This window comes from Lampris incognitus, chromosome 5 (genome assembly GCF_029633865.1).
Source record: "Lampris incognitus isolate fLamInc1 chromosome 5, fLamInc1.hap2, whole genome shotgun sequence".
Classification (NCBI taxonomy): domain Eukaryota; kingdom Metazoa; phylum Chordata; class Actinopteri; order Lampriformes; family Lampridae; genus Lampris; species Lampris incognitus.
In genome coordinates, this window is record NC_079215.1 from 14,256,649 (window position 1) to 14,275,480 (window position 18,832).

Here is an 18,832-nt window from a genome sequence, read left to right on the forward strand (position 1 = left end):
AGCTGTAATGTTTTGCTTATGAATATTGATACATGAAGTGTATATTAATGACCCTCAGTGACCTTAACCCTATCCTTATTGGCTCCCTGGTGGTATCTTCAGGCTCATGAATATTAATCTAGTTCTGTAACCTCCATTACCCTAATCTTTGCTGTCTAGCCTCCCAGAAGGACCCGTTGTCATGGTAACCCTTTCACTAGGCTCTTCTTGACCAAGGGTGGGAAAAATGCAGTTTAAAAAAAAAAACTTTAAGTGCCATATTTGTTGAGACTCGTGGAAAGCTTCCAATATATTCGTTTTTTTGTTTTTTTGTTTTTGGCATTGTGACTTTTCTGATCTGCTTGTTGTTACCCCTGCTGCGAGCACCAAAGTCTATTGGGCAGCTTTAAGGGGCGATTTTAAGTTGTGCTTTGCTGTTAATTGAGATCTCTGAGGTGTCAGAATAAGTTGTAGTCTGGCTTGGTGATGGTACAAGAGACTTTTACCGTACGACAGCCAGTGATGACAAATAAACCATATATCACATTAATTTGCAGAGATAACAACTGTATCATTGCTGTCAGCCCCTGTCCATGGTGACCTCCTTTTCCTAATTTCTGCCAAGTCAGCAGCTGGCTCTGAATAAATGACGTCTGTGATCTTGCTGAAAGGTTATGGCTATGCCATGTCTGTTAACAAGAGCAACATGGTGATGATGCTCTTCCCTTCTTATGATAGATCGTCACCATCTCTGTTACAAAACTGTCTGTGTTCCTGCATTTGTTCTGTCAGTGAATTGTGTGTTCTTTCCTCCTAGATGTGGACAGCAATGAGGAGGGAGGGCCTGATGGCAGTCCTGTGGAAGAGGAAAGCTGGTTTGGGAACGCCTCTGACACACGCTCGGAGTCGTCGTCCTATGGAGATGCACAGGATGAGCTCCTCCTACCCCGGGGCTCCTCTCCTGAAGAACGGCCTGGTGCAGCTGCTGGGTCTGGGGATCATGACACCTCTGGTGGCGAGAGTTCATTGGGGTGTCCCACTCCTGTTCATCGTGCCTCCCTGGAGCTCCTTGGACTGGACGGAGCTGCATTCACAGCCCAAGACTCACTTTCCTCAGTGGTGTCGTCTCTGTATGGAGAGGCAGCATCCCAGGCCCTGGGGAAGCCCCTCAGCAGCAACCTACGGCGCCTTCTAGAAGCTGGATCCCTGAAGCTTAACGCTGGTGAGCTCCTGGGCCGGTCATCCAAGGGAGGTGCTGGGGGAGAGTCTCCTCCCATAGGTCTTGCTCCACCGCTGACTCTCTCGCCATCTTCTCACCATGCCCAGCAGCTAAGTGCTCTTGCTCGGAAACTTGCCAGTAACAACAGCAACTCAACCTCAGCCTCACCAGCCTCCTTGGCACCCTCAGTCACCAACATTAAGCAAGAGCCCCTTGACCCCTTTGCTTCTGTTACCCCAAGTAACGGCAGCAGCTTTGTATGGGTGGGTGTGGCAGACAAGTGGCCTCCAGCTGGCTGTTCAGCGCCCAGCGGATCAAGCCTGTCTCCAGACTCTGCCATCCAAAAGCTAAAAGCAGCAGCAAATGCTGTACTTCAAGACAAGAACGCGGTGGCTTCCTCTTCTTCCTCTTCGTCCTCCTCCTCTTCCACCTCTGCCCCTTCCACAGTGCCCACCCTAGGAGGAGGTGGTCGAGGGGAAGATGTGGTGCGCTTTGATGCCTTTACCTCCCCATTCAGCCCGCAGTCGGCTAGCTCCACTCTCGCAGCACTCTCCAAGAAAGTCAGCGAACGGAGCCAAGCCTCGTCAACAGGCGTTGCTGCTGCTGACCCCCAGTCCTCAGCAAGCTCTTTCCTCTCGCTAGTCTCAATGACCTCCTCAGCTGCCTTGCTAAAAGAGGTTGCAGCAAGGGCAGCAGGTAACCTGCTAGTGGAAAAGAAGGAAGGTTCCCCCCTAGCCACTGCTGGGGTCCTTCATGAGGACGTGAAACCCCTCCTGGACAGAAACCAGAAAGCCCCTACACCCTCTACACCCACCCAGGGACTAGAACTGCTACTTCCCTCCACACCCAAGGGCAGGGGAAAACTGGGCAACCAAACAGGTAACCCAAATCATGTCCAAACTCATCATGTAGGATGAATTTATTGACTTTTTTTTTCCTTTATAAATTAGGACGTTGCCAAATCTCCTGAATATAGCGTTTCAATATGGCTTAAACTGTGAGGACATTTAAAAAAAGAAAACCAAACCAAGCCCCCCCCCTCCCCCACGAAAAAAGATTGAGACCTTAACTTAAAATTTTCTGCCATTTCCAGTAAGCAAGAAGAAAGTTTTTTTTTTTCTACAGTAAGCCTGGATGACGGAACATAGTCATGATTCACGGTCAGCTCTTGCCATCAGTTTCACACAGAAATAGGCCAACAAAGGTCAAACAAGCTTTTCACAATCTAATAAAAAGTCCTTTAATGTTTATACTGAACAGAAAGACTATAAAGGTTGAAGAGCATTCCAGCACCACTTCATGTTTTAGAAAGTTTTTTTCTCCTCTCCATTTTACTTTCTTGTGACAAGTAATAGTACAAATTTAATTTGAATTAAAGTTCTAGAATCTACTAAAGACAACTCCACGTTTGACTTGACATGTTATTGTTACTTATTATGATTACAAGTAAAACAACAAGATGACCTAGTGGTTAGTCAAGTCATCCTCCAACCAAAGGGCCCAGGGTCCAACTATAGTTAGGATCTAATTTCAGTGATCAAGTTTGCTCATCAACCCCTACTATACTGAACAAATTTAGTACAGTCCCGAATGTCCGTGGCTTGTTTACCCTAATGTTATAATGGTTTTGGTCTCACCTCAGTGACATTGAAATATTGGGTAGTGTAGCCTGAGTTTAACTGTCAGCCGAGCAGAGAGCAAAAACGAAAGAAAACAGCCCTGGCTGGCCTTTGTATCTGGGAAAAGGTCTGTGGGCTCAACGGGGGGTTTCGACTAAGACCTCACTGCCTTCCCAGGCCAGCTCGTTTGCGCTCGGATGTGCATGCTGCCAAAGGGGGCCGTCAGTGTGTGCTCAACACAGTGGGGAGCCCTGGAGTCCATATCCATCTCAGCAGCCTCCTCCTCCCTTCAACCCCCAATAACCAGAGCCCTCTGCACTGATCAGCCCAACAGACTTCTGGCCAAACACAAACCATCAGACTTTCCACTGACTGGATACAGACACGCATGCAGGCATGCGCGCACACACACATACACACACACCTCTCCTTCACTCTGAGTAACTCACAAATGGCCACGCACTACTTCTTGCAAGTGTGAACTCAGACATAGACATATAACCCAAACAAGTGTGCACACAGAGATCTCACTCTCGCAGAAGGAGAGAAAGAGCAGGCTTTAAATGAGCAGCCTTTAGTGAGAACAGAATGTTTTCAGGGAGATGGATGGGCGCTTTTGAGGGATTGTGTCACAACCCCGCCAAATCTAAAATGGCTGGATCAAATTGACTTCAGACAGATGAGGCAGTCGATGTAATACTCTGTGATCTGCATGCTAAAAAGGGGGTCTGCTCTAACCCGCAAACCGTCAAGGTCGAGCAGTGCCGTAAAAATGTAGGTAGCTGTTTGGTCGCCAGACTGAAAAATGTGACCTTGATTGTTGACTGTCATGTCTTGTTTTATTGTGGTCCCCTGCCAGTTCTGCTGTAAAGCAATATTACACTACTAGGTTGTGTGCGCTGTATGGATATGTGATGCATAGCTCTATATTTGGAAAATTGATCTTGATTATAGAAAACAGGCATGTAAATGCCCGAATCTGACAAAGGCAGAATGCTGGTCTTCCCCCCACCCCCCACTCCCCCAGCATACTCTCACACACCTCGCTATCTTTATTGTTGCTTCACTCTCCGCATCCTAGAGTAAGCAGAAGTCGTTTTGGCACAGTGATTTCTTGTGCGCTTTGAGAGGTTGGGCCGCAGATGGTAGTTTATTGTTGCAAATAGTCAGTCTCGAGGTTTTACACCTCAGGTCAATGAATGGCTGAGCACAGTAATTTCACCAAACACTGATTACCAGATGTTTTTCAAGGAACAGCACTAGAATACTTATGAAGCCATCCTGACAAGCCCTTGTAGAATTTATAATGCAATCATGCCTCTTTCTAATAAGACCAATTAAACAGTAATTGATGCCGGATATGAAGCCAACAACAATAATCGGGATACTAAAACATGCTTCAGTTTTTACCTCTCTTGTTCCATTGCTTCTCACTCTCATATCCCCTGGTAGTTTTCACTATAATGTGTTTAGACCTACATCCCTCACAGACATGCGTAGAGTTTGTTTTGGGATACACCTTAAGGGATTTTTTTTTTAGATATTCACAGGAAGAAAACTGTAAGCACATTTCCATCAACCCACTCTTGTCTTGCTGTTTAAGGCCAAATTCTAGTCTTTCCAAATATTCTTGGAATTTAAATGACCATTTAACCTAACCTAACTCTAACCACAATCCAAATATTGTCTGTATAAATCACTGATTTTTAGTTAGAACATGAAAGCCTCAACCTGTGTTTCCTTTTGCGAAGAATAAAAATGCTGTGTGGTCCCCCTTAAGGTTCACCTGAGGATGGCGGCAAACCGTTCCAGTGTCCTGTTTGTGGACTGGTCATCAAACGTAAGAGCTACTGGAAGAGACACATGGTTATCCACACAGGCTTAAAAAGCCACCAGTGTCCCCTGTGTCCCTTCCGCTGTGCTCGCAAAGACAATCTCAAGTCTCATATGAAGGTGAGATTAGTGGGATTTTGTTGTTTATTCAAAATGTAACCTGTTTTCCTTGTATTGTACATCAGCCATCTCCAGTGATGGTGACCAATATGGCACTCGAGATGCAACTAAATGCTGACATGAAATCATATGCATCTAAAACACCATATGACAAGGCACAAATTAATACTTGGTTGTAGCATGTCTTCCCTAGTAAGAGAATTGTCTCTTCAGTGGTGATTCCACACATAATGAAAACCTTTCTTTTCAGGTCCATCAGCACCAGGATCGGGGAGAGACGTTCCAATGCGAACTTTGCCCTTTCACCTCCTCCCGCCACTTCAGCCTGAAGCTTCACATGCGCTGCCACCAGCACTTCCCTCGAACAGACGTCAAGGTGAAGGAGGAGGCCACCACCGACACGGAGGGCGAGGGCTCCCTGATGGGAGACAGTGGCTTCACGGACCTGAGGGGGACTGAAGCCTCCCCACTGCGCTCAGACAGCAGGCAACAGACATCCCCCCCAGTTGAGGCCTCCACCAACCATGTCAACGTCAAGGAGGAGCCACAGGAGAGAGACCTGTCTGTGCTCTCTCCGTTTACCATCTGCAGGGAACGCCCCAGCAGCAGTGCCAACTCCTTGGACCTCTCTGGAGTTGGGTTAGGGGCTGGGATTAGGTCCAGTCCAAGTGGTCCAACCACAGCCTCCCTCTTCAGTCCCGATATCACCACCAAGACCGCCACTGACCTGCTTATGAAGCTGTCAGGTAAGGACAAATTTGCATTGCATGTTTGTAAGCGGCTGTTGGAACATGTATGCTTTCAGTTAAATACATCAGATTTGTGCTTATTGGTTGGTTCATGTAAAATGACATTAGCCTTTTAGTGGGAATTAAAATGAAACACTGACCAGTGAATGGAATGCATGTAGTTTTTGTCCCTTTTCGAACAATATGTCGATTAATATCCGACAAAATAGTCTCCCGTTTAATAATGGTGAAATGTTTTTGTTTGTTTTGTTTTTTTGTTGCTTTTTTGTTAGTTTGTTTTTGTTGTTGGTTTTTTTGGTGTAGTGTTTCCTGTTTGCATTACTTCTTGACAGGAAAACAACAAAGCCCTTGCGATTACGAACTGTTAAGTTGTAGTAAAAATATGATGACAAAAATCTTTGAAACATTTTAGTACTTGTGTAGCTGACCTGTAGACATTTTAATATGGTAATACTTGCATACTTGCTATAAAACGACACAACACATCAACACAGATTTGTCACATCAAAGAAATACATAAAGTAAGTGTACAGTTTGTATTATAGTTGGATAACATTTCTGAAGGTTGCTTTGTTTTCGTCACGTACTAAAGAGAAATAGAGGCGGTGATATCGTATTACATAAAACATGGGAATTCACTTTGTCATTTTAAAGATTTCTCAACTCTTCAACTATTAAAACTGACCCAGGCAACACAATATGTATTGACAGGTACGTGTGTGCTGCCTGGTACAGTGTTACTACATTAACCATTTCACCAAATGCTGCAGTTTTATTGAGTCAATCAATGCAATGTATTGCAAGGCAAAGCATTCTAGCCATCAAGAAATAATATGATAATGAATAGTATGAATGTTGATGTGAGGGGTTATGTTAGGGACTGACATAATGATAAAGTATATTCTAATAATATTAGTCAGGGCTCTACACTAACTTTTTGCATTGGTTGCACTGGTGCGCCTAACTTTTTTTTTTTAGGTGCACCAGCACAAAATTTAGGTGCACCCACATTTTTCATTGTGTCGCCTTTAACACCAAAAGGTCTCCTTTTTATCGCTCTTCTGTCATATAATGTGAATGATTTTTTTAAAACAATAAGGTGTAGAAAAAGCTTGTCTTTATTTTAAACACAATATATAAAGAATATATATATACATATGAAGAATATATAAAGAAAAATAAAGTGTTTAAAGTGCTACACTGAGCTTAAATTGAACATTTAAAACATTTAAACAGTTCCAAATAAAAGTGTTTGTGCTTAAAGTGCTTCAATGAACTGAAATTGAACATGTTAGATTTAAACATTTCAAGTAAAATAAAACATTTGAAAATAAAAAGTGCTCAAGTCCTCCAAAGTCTTATAGCAGGTCTCCGCCTGCTGCCACATGTCCCTCAGATGGCCAACACCTGTAATTTGGCCTTCTTCTTCATTAGAATGATCTGTGACTTAAATTTTGTGAACGGCATTTTCTCCTTGGCAATGTTGTATGCGACATTGAATTTTATGATAATTTCTGATTCCTCCGAGGACCTGATCAATACAGCCTGACGCTGAAATGCAGCTGGGAGAGGGGCCACTGTATTTACACACTTGTTACGGCATGTAGTATGCTTTTTGGACAAGTTATGCTTTTTTAATGTCTCGATCCGAAATGTTGTCGACTCTCCGACGAATGCACTATTACCGGCCATACTCTGACCACACTCCCGACAGTAAACGCAGTGCATTGCGTTCCGTTCTTTGTCGTACCTCAGCCAGGGAAATTGTTTTAACCAGTAACGCCTGAAAGAATATATTTTGGGCTTTTTGATTTGACTCTCGGGGCCGGGCTCTATCTCAGACTCGGTTGTCTCCTCTGGTTCTGAGTCTGATGTTATCACGGAAGGACCGGGGCTCGGCATTCTCCCATGGACCGTCACCGAGGCCAAGGGCTCCGTGTCTTGGCTGGCTGTAGGCCTACTCTCGGTAGATGAGATGGATGGAGTGACAGTAGGGCTGGTTGAAGGAGTAGGTTTCGTTTTTTTAATGAAAAAACTTTCAATGGCTCTACCCCTCTTCATTTTCACTCGTTTTGTCGCGTAGACCTATAAGCTATTATTTTCCCATTCAAGTTCTCTGGCGCTCAGCCTGTTCAGGTCGCTGGCATTTTTTGAACTGACACTACTTAGAGCAGTGAAAAGGACCACAGCCAATCAGAGGCAAGGACCCGCCCGAGCTCTGTCTCTTATTGGTTTAGACCACGATACCATCAGGAGAACACAGAGAGATGCTGCGCTTGCGAAAGAGATTTCAGTATTCACCCGAGCAGCATCGGGTGCACCAGTGCGACCTATAATTTTTTTCAGTCGCACTCTTAAAAATTTTGGTTGCATGTGCGACCAAATTGGTCACACTCTCGAGCCCTGTTAGTGAGACTATCTGAAAATATGGTGTGTGATGAGTCATTGAAATGGTTCGGGGGAACTGTTGTACAAACCGCATGACCCTAGTTCAGGTCCCGTTTTCTTTTTTATTTATCTATTTTTTTCTTCTTCTCCCCAATTGTATCCGGCCAATTACCCGACTCTTCTGAGCTGTCCTGGTCGCTGCTCCACCCCCTCTGCCAATCCGGGGAGGGCTGCAGACCACCACATGTCTCCTCCGATACATGTGGAGTCTCCGGCCGCTTCTTTCTGCCTGACAGTGAGGAGTTTCACCAGGAGGACGTAGCACATGGGAGGATCCCGCTATTCCCCCCAGTCCCCCCCCCCGAACAGGCGCCCTGACTGACCAGAGGAGGCACTAGTACAACGACCAGGACGCATACCCACATCTGGCTTCCCGCCCGCAGACACGGCCAATTGTGTCTGTAGGGATGCCCGACCGAGCTGGAGGTAAGACGGGGATTCAAACCGCTGATCCTCGTGTTGGTAGACAATGGAATAGGCCGCTACGCTACCCGGATGCCCTCAGGTCCCCTTTTCAGCAAGTATCCACCCTGCGGAAGTGACCATATATGAAACACTGAATCCATTCTAGCTTCAGGGGCTCCCAGTGGTAGCTGACTTTGCACTCGGACCTCCAATAGAATTTACCCACAGGGAAAAATGGTGTCTCTCTTTAAATTACGTTCTAAAACTGTAAAAGCTGAATGAGTGGGAGAAACTGTCCAGAGTCCTTCAGTTATGATGGAAAATAAATAAAGATGCTTTCTTTACAAAACGCAAGTCAGGAAATGGAGAACATCATCAAACTTCAGTGGCACCAGCAGAAAACTTTGAATTGGATTGCAAAAGTGATTTTTGGGGGGTGGCACTCAAATTCTTAAAACTTGGAGTATCATGTAGGAATAGTAGTTACGATACAATTGCAGCTTTTGTATTCATATAAATGAGAATAAGTAGATGTAATTTGGTAAAGTAATGCAAATGACGTGGATGTGAAAGAATAAAAAACTTGTTGGAAGACAGAGAAAGGAAAATATTGTGCTCACACCATTTATGCATCTCCTTCATTATTGTACTGTAGTTATGGTATTTGCGGACAGCTTTATGGTGGAGTATTGAAGTATCTGGAAGCAAGATCACGCTCTTGTAATTTTAACATTTCTTGTAAGAATGCTGATCTGAGACCAATGATGTTATCTTGAACTGCTTGGTGTCATGTGGCTCAACCACTAACACCAAAAAAGCATCAGTTTTATTTCTATTTGATGACCAATAGCCAGCCATTGAGCGGTAATGGAAGACTATTGTATAAATGCACAAAACTGCTAAAATTTGTGACACTCATATTTTGTGTTGATTAAATAAACAACTACAGCTTTTTCTGGAAACAAACTTGACAAACTTGCTGTGCTAAGACATATTGGCTCTACAGCATGTTTAGATGCATTTCATCGTGTTTCAGAAATGTCAAAGGATGAACTTTTTTGAGACAATGGCAAGATTGATGGAAAAAGGTTGACCAGGGTTCAGTGCCGGGGTCGAGGCTGCGGCTGCCACTCTTCCTCTTAATGCCATGTAATTAGATTGAGATCTCGAGTGAGGAGGGGAGGAAAAACCCTGGGAACATTAGATTAATTAAAAATTCATGCATAATTCATAATTAAAAAGGAATTCATAATTTGAAATGATTAGCGCCCTCAGCACCATTCTGTGACCCCACTAGGATGCGTAGGGACGAGGCCAGCTTAGTTAACTCCCCCTCGATTTCATGCACCCTGCCTCCACATGGATGCCCCCCGGGTGCCAGTTGCACTCCACTCCCAGACTGCACAATCAAGCTCTGGCAACTCCCCGAGGAACCAAGATGGCTCCTCACAATGTCAGCCCAGTGTCAAGTGGCGGACATCTTAGTCAGGGCATTGCTCAAGGAGAATGAGAGAGGATTTCAAAAGAGAGGATGAGAAGATGGTGAACTTGAATGAGTGATGATAGGTTTTAATGAACACTAGTTCTTTTGATCACAGAGTTCTGTCTTCGTTGGTGGGTGGGGTAAAAGAGAGAGGAGTACAGACTTTAGGAGAGCTAGGCTCAGATCTTTGCAAGACTGGGCCGTGCCATAAAAGCAGACAGGGAGGGAGAGGTGAGAAAGTTCCCCCTGGGACCTCTAGACTCTATTTCTTTTGACCTCCCTGCCAACCCAGATTGAGTGTGTACATGAGCAGCTCATCCTTCCTGCTTTTACACTTGCTGTCTCGGAGCCACAATCCCAGAAGGCCTGTGATAGTGGGAGGAAGAGGGAAGGGGGAGAGAGAGAACAGAGAGGGCAGAAACAGGAGGGAGGGAAGCGGGGGGTGGAGAGAGGGTATATGAAAAGATTTTTAAAATAAAGAGCCAGATAAGTTGACAGTGAGTGAGGGAGACGTAGGAAGTGGCGGTGAGGGAGATGCATCTGAGTTCCCTGGGCATAAAAAGCTAGTGAACTCTTTCTGACCTCTGACATAATAAGCATATCATTTTTTGCATTGGCCTACTCTCCACTGGGTGTTGGACCGATCCCCTTTGATTTTCATCCTTGCATGCTGACACAACTGTCAGCTATGCAGTGTGATCCACATTTTGATTCAGAGATGAAAGCCACCAAGGCACTTTGAAATGCACAGCCCCTACCCCGTGCCCAGTGGACCCAGAGTTAATAATGACAGTGGGCACTGCAAACCCTCAAAACGCCACCCCAACCCCTGCTGTGGTGACATGGGGACAACAAGCTTGACCCCGACCGGGTGCGAATAATTGGCATGCAGGGGGTTGTGGGAGGTGTCATATCTGTCACGATGCTTCTCTACTTGTCTTATTTATCTAATCCTAAGAGAGAATCTACCACACAACGCATTTACTCCGCGGCAATAAACCACAGGCCAAATGTTGGGGCCATGTATTTGGGAGATCACATCAGCATTTACAGTCAACAGTATGTTTAAATTATATATTTGCTTATGGCCCAGTCTGAATGGTCATTATAAACCATATCATATATAACGTATAGTGGTTTTAAAAACTTGTCGTGTCTAGTTTTTAGTTTTCCTTTCTCCCCTCTTTAACATCTAGCATTAATTTGAATGTCCCAGGCATTCCAGTTCTGGATGAGCGGGCACAGGCAGCCTTTTATGTGTGACCTCTCGTCCATACATCCCCACTGCAGCCATCAGTATCGCTGTCTGGTGTCCAGCACACTGTCAGCTATTGTTGGGTTCTCAACCTGCCCATGTAGCCTTGTTTTTTTTTTTTCTCCTGGAGAAAACTGCAGCCAATTGTTAGGGGGGAGCAGACCGGTGTGACAGAGGTGGAAAGCTAATGAAGTTATTTGACGGCGGCCCAGGCCATGGAGCGAGAGGTGAGGCGAAGTGGACAAGCACCTGGCAGTGATATGGATGAGGAGAGGGAGAGAGAGCTGGAAGGAGCGCTGGTGGCAGGTGTTGGCAGAGTGTTAGGACATAAAGACAAGCTGATGGCATCGTCAGCCCTGGGCCAGAACCAGCTCGAAAATTCTACACGCAGACTGCTGACGTCGTTTAGGTTACATATTCACACAGCTGGGAAGCTCAAAACATAGATGCCCGATCACGAGATGAACATTTTCCTCCTCAGATCCGTGCCCCCCCCCCCCTATTTTACAGTCAGATGTACAAAAGTGAGAGCACATGAAGATATACTCATTGAGAAATTCTGTCAGACTGAAGCTCTGCAATGTAAGTCAAATTGTTCCTGCTGATACCGTGGTGTACTTTGTTAGTGAGCAGTCTGCCTGGAGGAATAAAAACTTTCCCATTGGATTAGGCTACTAAATAATTCAGCGGGCTCTGTAACATAGATTCAGAGTAGAAATACTCTATTTATAGTGGCAAATCAAATGATCATTGGAGCGAAGTGACTTGGTTTTTGAGTGCACATCCTGGGGTTGTTTTTTGTTTTCGTGAAGCCACCGAGCAGAAGGATGTGCGAGCTTAAGTTTGTGAGGGTCTTTTCCTCCTATTGGCTTACATGCTACACATCACTTGTGTGCAGTATGATACAGCATGTATACAGCATATTGCCTACATGTGTGTTCAGCACATATGCCTATTGTGTGTGTGACTGCAGAAAGTCCAGATTTTATTCTGGAGACATACCTGCATGTCTGTGCAAACGCGTCAGTGTTTTTTTTTCCCTCTATGTAAGGTGGCGGTGGCCAAGTGCGCTGTTGCTGTGTGATCCGACATGGCCCAACACGGTTCTAATTAGAGGACGTCCTTCCAGGTGCTGACCAGGTTATACTTAGCTTGCCCGCTGATATCTGACGGTGTGACATTTCCAGCTGGTGCCATGTGCAACCCTGTGCTACTGCCCCCTAACTTGAAGGTTACTGCCCCCTCCTCCACCCTCCTTCCCCTGCCCTCTTGAACTTGAGCCCTAGCATGCCATGGTGTGGCATTGTAGCACTGCATGGGTGGTCAAAACACCAGCATCTGTCCCCTTCTCTTGCCCCTTATCCCCTGTCTCAGAGCCCTGTATCCCTCCAGTGTAGATCATCATTAATCAGAAGAACTGGAGCCAGCACAGATTGATGATGCGGGCAGGGGGCAGCAGGCCTATGGCGGTAAGAGATGTTAGGTGAGATGGCAGGGTGAGGAGTGGAGCAGATCTCTGCTGGGGCCGGAGGAGACTGGACAGCATTCAGCCCAAGAGTGATAGCCTCTCTCTTATATCTGAGCTATGTGTGTGTGTGTGTGTGTGTGTGTGTGTGTGTGTGTGTGTGTGTGTGTGTGTGTGTGTGTGTGTGCCCGCACACCCACGCATTGCTATACTCGTGAGGTCCGACCTTTGACGGCCCATCTTTCTCATGAGGACAAACTGGGTTTGTGAGGATATTACAGGTGGTCCTCACTACTTCAGGGATCTATTCTAGGGCTATAACTTAGAGTCAAGGTTAAGGTTAGACTTATTATTAGGTTAAGGTTAGGGTGAGGCTTAAGTTTAGGCACTTGGTGCTGATGGCTAAGGTTAGGGGCTAGGGAATGAATGTAGTCAATGTGGGGTCCCCACAACTGTAGAAATACCAATGTGTGTGTGTCTGTGTGTGTGTGTGTGTGTGTGTGTGTGTGTGTGTGTGTGTGTGTGTGTGTGTGTGTGTGTGTGTGTGTGTGTGTGTGTGTGTGTGTGTGTGTGTGTGTGTGTGTGTGAGAGAGAGAGAGAGAGAGAGAGAGAGAGAGAAGAGGGTTTTGAAAAAGTCCATTGTCATGAATAAAACTCAAGAATCTCAGAGGAGGATCTCCAGTACTTCATTGTTTACCTGCAATTTGCTGGGACAATCTATCAATGAAATTTCATTTCTTTGCATATGCAAGTGCATGTAAGAAATGATAATAAATTGTTCCTGATCCCGATTCCTGATCAGAATAATCCAAATCTTTTTTTTTACTTACCAAGTAGATTAAAAAGGAATTTCCTTTGGTGGGCTGCTCATGCAAAAGACAAAAGATGTAATGCAAAAACAAAGGTAATTTCACTTCAGAAGAAGTAGGGAAAGAAAACAAGATTTTAGGGGAATGACAGAACTGGATCAGTCACGGACTAGCTTTAAAAGCATGCTTCTTGGGATTGGTGTTCATTCCCTCTCTGACTTAAATGTAGACATGTGCCTGTCACAGTGAATTACTCCAAAAAAAAATGGTTTGACCTCTACCTGCAGTTCAAAGAGTGCTATAGTGTGTGTCAACAGAGAGAATTATTCATTTCTTACAGTCAGAAGCACAATTTAGACTAAACCGCCTTCATTACGTTCACTCAGATATGCAAACTTACGTCTTGTTTTAATTGATTGATTTAATTAATTACCTTAATGCATACTGGCTAAATGGCATAAAAATAATTTAAGACAAAGAAAAATTTTCAGACTGTTTTTGAACGTGAATGTACAGTTTTGGGAGCGCTTCCTGAATAAAGCATTTATGAGTTAGTAAATGATATCTGGGATCGATGGTCTTCAAGGGAAGCAGTTAATGATTTTCAACATTACCTGGGTATATATATGTTTTGGAGATGATGCTCCATTAGCAGCCATAACACTGAGCAGTTCTCTGTGTGTCTTGTGTCCACCGCTGTCATTACTGAAAGACAACCTGTGAATGTGAAAACTGAATCTTTTGCCTTATCGGCAAAAGATTCAGTTTTGCTTTTTCTTATTCGAATAACAACGTCAGGTAGCCTTGTTATTCACATTTTGTTACACAAAACAGCTTATTGGCAAACCCTCACTGTGCTTGATGGGATGCCACGCAAGATTAGTACTCTACCAACTGTCTCATACTCGTGAGACACCGAGGGGGGTTACATTACAGGAGGATTGCAACTGACCAGGGGTCTCAATTATAAAAGTTGTGTATGCACAAAACGGAGCCTGAAAGAGGCGTACGCCACTTCCTCACGCAAAATTTGTGATCTATAAAAACAAACCGGACGGGAGAATGTGCGCACCTGTACATAAACGCAAATGGTGAGGTGGGGAATTGAAGCCAGATTGTATAATGATGCCTCTCACATTTATGTCTGATTTTGGCGCCATTTTCGGCTTTTGTTCGCATGTACACTTTTAGTAAAGCTCCTACGCACTGTTTTATAAATGAGACCCTGGGTCTTCAGGAAGCTTAATTGACCACATGTGAGGCGCATTAAGATCACCGTGATGTTCACAGTGTCACCTACTTTTATATTTACAACAAAATCATTGTGAATATATCTTAAATATTCAATATATTGTTCACCCCTACTCGCCACAAGACATTTTTGAGCTAACATCTATTGTTTTCCCTCACCCTTTTACTGAAGTGTAGTATGAAGTGGCAGTAGGCATAAAGACAGGCACTGGACTTGCTCTTGGCAGTTAGTGGAAGTTGTTTCATGTCTGATAATTAATAATTCATTTAAGGCGGATTAGATGTGGCCCAGTTTCTCCTGCAGATGACTTAGGGCAGAGGGATCTGCCTGATGGTTCATTCCCTAACCTAGTCTATGTGCTGCTCTGATAGAAGTTATAACTTCAGCTGATTACTATCACCTCCTACAGAATTACAGGAATTATTTCATGTTCTTAATGTCTGCGGAGGATTGAGACATTGGCAGAGGGAAAGCGAGGACTAGGAATCTAATCATAATTTGAACTGAGTTTAGCACAAATTGTACAGAAATGACAGAGAAATCCAGTGAAGAATAGTGAAGAGGAAGTTGAGGAAGGAGTGGCAGGTTGGTGGTGGATGCCTTGTAGACCTGGAGGCAGAGGGACTCAGTCATGATGTCTTACCATCTGTGCTGGCCCGTTGTTTCCCAACATGATTTTTGTTGAATTGATAGTCTAACGTGTGGAAAAACCAAATTCACTTCTGACCATGAGCCGAAACCTGTTTTATATGTGGTATCGCTGTTTTGTATGTGGTATCAATGTTTTTCTATTGCATTTTTTATACTGTTATGTTGCTGTATATTTAGCTTAATCTAGTAATATAGTGTTCACAAGTGACTGTAATGGCTTTTATTTCTGCAGCCTGAAAACAGATTTGTCTGCATGTCATTTATGTATTGGATGATCATTTTAAACAAACACTAGGTATCAAAGACAATGTGCTAGTGTTCATTATCACAGATATGACAGCTAGTGCTCAAATTAGGCATACATGATCATCATAAAAGGCCAGTGCAGTTGTCATACAATATTCGTAAAACTCGGATGTTGCTGATTCTGTGCTGCATACATTATTTGAGTTAAGTTGCTTTACAGTTCTGCACACCCGATGCCAAGCTAGAGAGGATCTGTAGTCACTGCATGACTTCCAGTGAGCCTGATATATTTGGGTTGAATTCATCAATCACCACATGAACCTAATACTGTTAGACCAAGCTCTTCTCCAAAGTGTTGAATATTTGACAGAGTCCACAAAATATTAAACAATGTGCTCATGGGAGTTTTCCCCTACCTTCACTCTCTCCTCATTCCTACTCTTTTACTTCTTTGCATATCTTCTCTTTCCTTTTCTTCTTACCCCAGCGGCCAATCAGAGGGAGGCTCTAAAGTCTCCATTCCACCTGAAGGAGGAGCCCCAAGCCGAGGAAGCCCTCAGCCCAAGGCCTGCCTCCCAGTCCCAAAGCCAAGGTCAGCCAAGCTTCCCTGCCATCCTTTGCCAGGATGGACCAAAGGGGGCTGTTGGAGCCACAGAGCGCCCAGGTCCACTCAAACCCAGGGAGGGGAGCCCCATGGCTAAGAACAGCCTGTTGAGCCAGGACATCAATGTTAAGGTGGCTTCTGAGCTGCTGATAAAGCTGTCAGGTAGGGCTTGTTTATGTGTGTCTCTACAAGGTGGGGTTATGGGCATGACATATACACAACAAGCCACAAATCTTTTTACATTTTAAAATAAAGTTAGTCTTTTTTGTTTAGCTTACTGACACTTATAGGGATCCGTGGTAATTGCCATGGACTCTTAGTCCCAGAGAGCTATTCAAAATGAAACACAGCAGCCAGTTTTGTAATTTCAGCACCCTTACCTCTGTCAAAAAACCCCATTGTTGAACCTGGATTTTGACTATCAGTGTTGTAGTATCTTTTGGTAAATGTATTTTATGAGATTGTTGTGCTATGAGCTTGCTATCTATAGTAACTTTGCCTCATCAAACTCACCACCACTTGCTTTCTTTTTCTTCATTTGGCTGCTAATCAGAATTTTATTTATTGCCAAGTTATTTACAGGGTAGTGCAGGTTTTATGCAAGGTGTCCATATACAGAGAACACAGTAGGAAAGATAAAAAAGGGGTGAGAGGGCAGCAGTGTCAGGATCTGTGGGTGTCTGGGGGCTTGTTAGAAAGGCTGAATGCTGTAGGGAAGAAGCTGTTCTTGTGGCACGAGGTTCTGGTTTTTTTAGACCTTAGCCTCTTGCCAGAGGGGAGTGTTTTGAAGAGATCATGGCCTGGGTTGGAAGGGTCGGCCATGATCTTTCCTGCTCACCTCAATGTCCTGGAGGTGTGCAGGTCATGGAGGGACGGCAGGTTGCAGCCAATCACCCTCTCAGCAGAGCGAATGATATGCTGCAGTCTGCCCTTGTCCTTGGCAGTGGCAGCAGCATACCAGGTAGCAATGGAGGCATTGAGGATGGACTCAATGATGGCCATCTTAAAAGTGCACCATCATTGGCTTTGGCAGGTTGAATTTTTTCACCTGCCGCAGGAAGTACATCCTCTGCTGTGCCTTCTTGGTGAGGGATTGGGGACCTGGATGATGATGGTGCCCAGGAAGGGGAAGGATTCCACAGTGTTGAATGGGGAGCCACACAGGGTGATGGGGGTGGGTGGGGCTGGGTATTTTCTGAAGTCCACAACCATCTCAACTGTCTTTGAGCACTGAGCTCCAAGTTGTTTTGGCTGCACCAGGACACCAGGTGGTCAGTCTCCCACTTGTAGGCGGACTCATCCCCACCAGAGGTGAGCCTAGTAAGTATGGTGTCGTCAGGAAACTTCGGGAGCTTGACTGGCTGTTGACTGGAGGTGCAGCTGTTCATATACAGGGAGAAGAGTAGAGAGGAAAGGACACAGCCTGAGGGGAACTGGTGCTGATGGTTCTGGAGTCAGAGATATGTTTTCCCAGCTTCACGTGCTGCTTCCTCTCAGATAGGAAGTCGGTGATCCACCTGCAGTTGGAGTCAGGCACGTGCAACAGGAGAGTTTGTCCTACAGAGCCGGGATGATGGTGTTGAAGCTGGCATAGGTTCCTGCAGGGTCCAGGTGCTGGAGGTTGGAATGGAGTGCTGTGTTTACTGCATCGTCCACAGACCCGTTGGCTGTGTAGGCGAACTGCAGGGAGCCCAGGAGTGGGTCAGGGATAGCTTTAGGGTGGGACAGAACAAGGTGCTCAAAAGACTTCCACAGAGGTCAGGCCGACGGGTCTGTAGTCATTGAGTCCTGTGGTCCTTGGTTTTCAGGGGTCATGGATGATGGTGGAGGTCTTGAAGCAGGTTGGTACATGGCATGTCTTCAGTGAGGTGTTAAAAATGTCTGTGAACGCCGGAGACAGCTGATCAGCACAGTACTTCAGGGTGGAGGGAGAGACAGAGTCTGGTCCAGCTGCTTTGCGGGGGTTCTGTCTCTTGAACAGCCTGTTAACATCCCCTTCCAGGATGGAGAAAGTTGTCCTTGTGGTAGGGGAGGAGGGGGCCTCTAAGGTGGGCAGTTTTGGAGAGGCCCGGACTCCTGCTGAGGCAGGGGAGGAGGTGCTGGTGGATGGAGTCACGGAGGATGGTGTCAGGCCTGTCCCAATGTCTTTCAAATCAACAATAGAAATTCAGATTGTTTGCCAGGTGTAAGTCATTAGTGGAGTGGGGGGCTTTTGGTTTGTAGTTGATCTGTCTGAGGCCCTTCCAGACAGAGGCCGAGTTGTTTTCTGGGATCTGCTGTTGAAGCCTCTCAGAGTACAGTCGTTTGGCATCTCTTACAGCCTTGCTAAACCTGTATTTAGACTCTTTTTAAACCAGACCTTGTCCCCACTCCTAAACGTTTCCTCCTTTACCAACCTAAGCTTGTCGTCTGAGTTTAGTTGTAAACCAGGGTTTGTCATTGTTGTAAATAACCTTGGTGCGTGATGGTACACAGCTGTCCTCACAGAAGCTGATGTAAGATGTCACAACCTCAGTGTACTCTGCCAGACTGTTGGTGGCAGACCTGAAAACATCCCAGTCAGTATAGTCCAAGCATGTGCGAAGATCCTCCATAGCTTCACTGGTCCACTTCTTAGATGTCCTCACAACAGGTTTAGAGAGTTTTGATTTCTGCCTGTATGCTGGAATCAGGTGGACCATGACATGATCAGAGT

The 18,832-nt window shown here is 45.1% G+C and overlaps 1 protein-coding gene across 1 annotated transcript in view; it reads left to right on the forward strand.

Annotated features, from left to right (window-relative positions):
* Positions 1 to 18,832, forward strand: part of znf827 (zinc finger protein 827) — a 73,493-nt gene that overhangs the window by 17,003 nt on the left and 37,658 nt on the right. Inside the window, 4 exon segments of the mRNA XM_056279769.1 lie at positions 797 to 2,077; positions 4,598 to 4,770; positions 5,021 to 5,516; positions 16,021 to 16,299. Coding sequence (XP_056135744.1) covers positions 797 to 2,077; positions 4,598 to 4,770; positions 5,021 to 5,516; positions 16,021 to 16,299 — 2,229 coding nt within the window.